At 42.8% G+C, this 4344-nt stretch overlaps 1 protein-coding gene across 2 annotated transcripts; it reads right to left on the bottom strand.

Annotated features, from left to right (window-relative positions):
• Positions 1-628: 628 nt before the first annotated feature.
• On the bottom strand, positions 629-3656 carry LOC148023034 (pentatricopeptide repeat-containing protein At2g13600-like). Of its 2 annotated transcripts, XM_087696035.1 has the most exons (4): positions 3479-3656; positions 3278-3390; positions 3188-3208; positions 629-3047 (listed from the first exon to the last, which is right to left on the bottom strand). In XM_087696035.1, exons 2-4 carry the CDS (start codon positions 3373-3375, stop codon positions 1331-1333), a joined length of 1836 nt encoding a protein of 611 aa, XP_087552161.1. In that variant the 5' UTR covers positions 3376-3390; positions 3479-3656; the 3' UTR covers positions 629-1330. The 2 variants fall into 2 exon arrangements, with proteins under 2 accessions (XP_087552161.1, XP_087552162.1); XM_087696036.1 differs by lacking the exon at positions 3188-3208.
• Between the last annotated feature and the right edge of the window lie 688 nt (positions 3657-4344).

The following is a 4344-nucleotide window of genomic DNA, read 5'->3' as shown; positions in this document are numbered from 1 at the left end:
TGACCCAGGTCAATAAGTGGCAAATACATTACTTCACCAGAGCCTTTATGACCCAGGTCAATAAGTGGCAAATACATTACTTCCCCCCTTAAGAACAGATCTGCCATGCATTATAATACAGCTTTGCCTTGGACAACTTTCATCGTTCTATTAGGGCCATGCCATGCGCAGACTTGTTATAATTTCTGGAAGTATAGCAAGTAAAGTAAACTGCATGTGGCACCCTTTTTAAAACGTTCCACTTCCTATAAAAGGAGATTACTTTACTTACAAGACTTTAGAATAGTCTACTTATTACTTGTGTGTGACATGGCCCTTACTCAAATGCTAAAGAATGAGTCCACCATGTGGCTGAACTTCACTATTAACTATCAACATGGAGCACTGGCCATTTTCGACCTTTTTATCTGAAATAGAATGTAGACGTGTCAGGCATCTCTTACATGTTGCCATTCTTGGCTATGTCCGTTATTCTGCACATATTGTATGATTGAACACTCTTTTTCTCATCTGATATACATCAACCGCAAATATAATACAAGCTTTCATAACCAGAAGGCCGAAAGAAGTTAGTGTGGCCTGAACCTAAGAAGAAATCTTAAGCAGATATCTGAATCTTTAAAAGAAGGAAAAAGCCATGTCCTTGCAGCACAGCATAAAAGAATTTCTTGATAGAAGTTAGCAGAATGAGGCCAAGGGAGCTGTTTCACCACTTTAAGGGATGAAGAAGCCAAGAGAGGCACAATAACAGAACTATAGATCGAGCCTTCTGTGCCTCAATGGTCCTTCCAATGCATTTAGAGCAAAGGGTGCCATTAGAAAAGTAAATCTACTCCCATCCCCAGTTTTTCCAGGCAATATACTTCATCATCTTGTCACCACTACTGCTCTCTGACAAGGAGATTTTTTTTAGCAATTCCTGGAGACAAAATGGCACTCCCCATTGAAGGAATAAGACTCATATCATTAACATCTGGGGATCATCTTCTCCATTAAAATTAGGGCACTGCAGGATTGGACCCTTAACATGTGACATTGGAGTCAAGCAACCATTAACTGGCCCTTCTTCCACATAATACAAGGCAATTATAAGTGCACCAACATAGACAAAGAAGAGAGCAGGGGGGATGGGGCTGCAGCAGATGGGATTTCAACATCCACCTACATTACGGGGCTGCAATGGATGGGATCTCAACATCCACGTGCATTGTGATTGTGGCTGGTAACATGGTTATCCAGAAGCTTGTGGGCATCGTACAAAGTCCAGTCTTCTGCATATCATCTTGAACCTCCTTGAGTGTGATTCAGGACGGCAAGGTTTTCAATATGGCTAACCCATGAGCCTCTCCGATATCCCTTGATTCGACATTTGTTTCCTTAGCTTTTCAACATCATCCCACCTGCCGACTGCAGCATACATATTTGAAAGAAGCACAAAAGCTCCTGACTTTTGTGGTTCAAGTTTGACCACATTCTCAAATGCAAGTCTTGCTATGTCCAAGTCTTTATGAAGATTACAAGCATTAAGCAATGCCATCCAGACTGGGACATCAGCTGGAATGTCCATTCCTTGAATCAGGTTAAGGGCCTCGATAAGGTGGCCCCATCGTCCAAGCATGTCCACCATACTGGCATAGTGTTCTGCAGTAGCTTTTAAGCCATAAACTTTGCTTATGGAATGAAAGATGGCACGCCCTTCATCAACCAGACCTGAATGACTACACGCAGAAATAACAGATGTGAATGTGACATGATCCGGTTGCAAACCCTTTTCCTTCATTCTCTCAAACAATGCAAGTGCTTTTTGCCAGTGTCCATGATGTGCATATCCTGCAATCATCGCATTGCACGAGACCACATTTTTTACAGGCATTCTTTCAAAAACCTGCTCTGCATCCTCAATACTTCCACATTTTGCATACATATCAATCAGAACACTCCCCACATAAAGATCAGATTCAAATCCCTCTTTCTTTAAACATTCATGAATTTGTTTGCCATTCTCCAGATCCTTCATAGCCGTGCATGCTTTAATGAGGCTTGTAAATGTAACTTCATTTGGTTGGACTCCTTCCAAAGGCATTCTGTTAAGCAGTGAGAGGGCCTTCAGACCATGTCCATGCTGGCTATATCCTGCAATCATTGCATTCCAAGTCACAATATTTCGGTTTGGCATACTTTTGAACACTTCAATTGCCTCCTGCAGAGACCCACATTTAGAATACATATCTATAAGAGTACTTCCGACAATGATGTCAGCATCGAAGTGTGCTCTTTTTAGCCTATTATGGAACCTCCTGCCTTCCTCCAAATTTGCCAAGTTGGAGCAAGCCTTAAGAAGGGCTAGGAATGTGACTCTATTTGGCTTCACACCCCTCTGATCCATAACCTTGAACAGGTCAAGTGCCTCTTTTTCCATACAATGTTCAACGTAGCCTGAGATCATTGTGGTCCAAGACACGATATTGCGTTCAGGCATGATTGCAAACACTTCCCATGCATCAGAGATGGTCCCACACTTGGCATACATGTCAATAAGGGTGTTTCCTACAAAGACATTATTTTCTAATTGTCTTTCTCTTATTAATTTGTGCACCTGCTTACCCTGTTCTAAATCATGCAGGTCCACACAAGCTTTTAGGGCAGTCACAAACGTTACTGTGTCAGGCTCGATACCTTCTTCGAGCAATTTGGTAAAAAGAAATAAAGCTTCTTGATTTCGCCTGTGCTTAGCATATGCTGCCATAATGATGTTCCAAGAAAAGATGTTGCGCTCAGACATATTGTCAAACACCTGCAATGCATGTGATAGGTCTCCACACTTTGCATACATGTCTACCAGAGTGTTGGCCAGAAATATATTTGATCCCAATGCACTGGCATTGATGTGTGCATGGAGCTGCTTGCCTTCTGCAAGAGCTTTGAGCCTGATGCACTCTTTCAAAAGCCAAGCATAAGTATTTTCTGAAACCCTTTTGGGTTCAATATCCTCAAGAGTTTCTTTTAGCCTTTCTCTATCACGATGCTGCAGGTGTTCATCTTTGAACCTGCACATTAAAATTCCATTTTTGAACATATCAATAGATAAACGCACCTTGAAAGCAGCAGATTCGAACAATCATTCTCTAGTCCATGCTAAGTCCGAAAACCATTCGTAAAAGGTCATTCTCAAGAGGTATATCTTAACCTTTGTCTATCGTCTTTGAGCCTGTGACAGACATTCCAATTTTTAGAAACAGCAAGAGATTGGTAAGAAGCATAATTCACGACAGATCACCTTTTACACTTGCTTTCTGATCCAATGTTAGTAAAAACCGTCCTAGTTTGCTGCAATCTCCATCCAACGTATAGCTTGTGTCTTCCTGTGACATTCATTGCGAGAAGATTCCTCTGAAACGCAAATCAAAATTTCAGTTTCGCGCTTCGCCATGGAAGTTCAGTTAAAAGCTGTTTGATCGACAGTATAAGACTCCGATACCTAGTTTCAGGCTGTGTGTGTCATACTGTGCAGGCCTCAGAATCATCCGCATCATCGTTGCACATTCTGTGCGTCTGGTCACTGGTGTCCAACAGAGAAGAAGTCCGACAGGGTGCTTCGGCTTTCCGGGAACAGTGGCTATGGATTCCTGGACTCGAACATGTGTGCGCGAAGAAGCCTGCGTTTAAGGTTTTTATTTCGAATTTTAAAAAACCTTCAAAATCTGAATAAGGAAGTTTGATTTGTGTTAAATATTAAATAATATCAGAAATCACAGAATTTATTTTTTTTACCTTCAAAATTTAAAGAAGAATCTTTGATTTGTGTTAAATAGTATCCCTTAGAGCTCTACTCATATTTCTAGACCATCCCTCCTAATGTTACCTTGTTCAGAGAATCACAAGAGGTTTCCCAATACCATCCTTACTATATATTAAGGGGAGGTCGGGGGCTACTCCCACGTGGCAGCCCCTGACCCCCCCTTCACTTTCCGCGGGGGTGCCACGCGTCCGGCACCCCTCGCCCGCCCGCGATTCGCGCATCGAAGCGCCCACCGCACCCTTTCCTGCGAATCGGTATCCTCGGCCTGCATGGCGAGCTGCGTGGGGGCGAATCGCGATCTTCGGGCTGCGTCCTCGAGCTGGAGCTGCGTGGCGAGCTACGCAGCAGCCAGCTCTATATAAAGAGCTGCTGCGAGTATCGTCTGCGTACTGTGCAACTGCTGCAAGTATCGATGTCTGCCACTGCTGTGAGCGACTGCTGCGACTGCTGCAGGTATCTCATTATCCTCTTTATGTAGGTTTACTAACAAAAATTCAAAGTATGGTGAATCTTATTTCAAAAAGTTATTACTTGGCCTACTATAG

The sequence above is a fragment of the Lygodium microphyllum genome, chromosome 16, assembly GCF_053477565.2.
Source record: "Lygodium microphyllum isolate KBCC chromosome 16, Lygodium_microphyllum_v1.1.10, whole genome shotgun sequence".
Lineage (NCBI taxonomy): Eukaryota > Viridiplantae > Streptophyta > Polypodiopsida > Schizaeales > Lygodiaceae > Lygodium > Lygodium microphyllum.
This window is presented reverse-complemented; position numbering and strand designations above follow the sequence as displayed.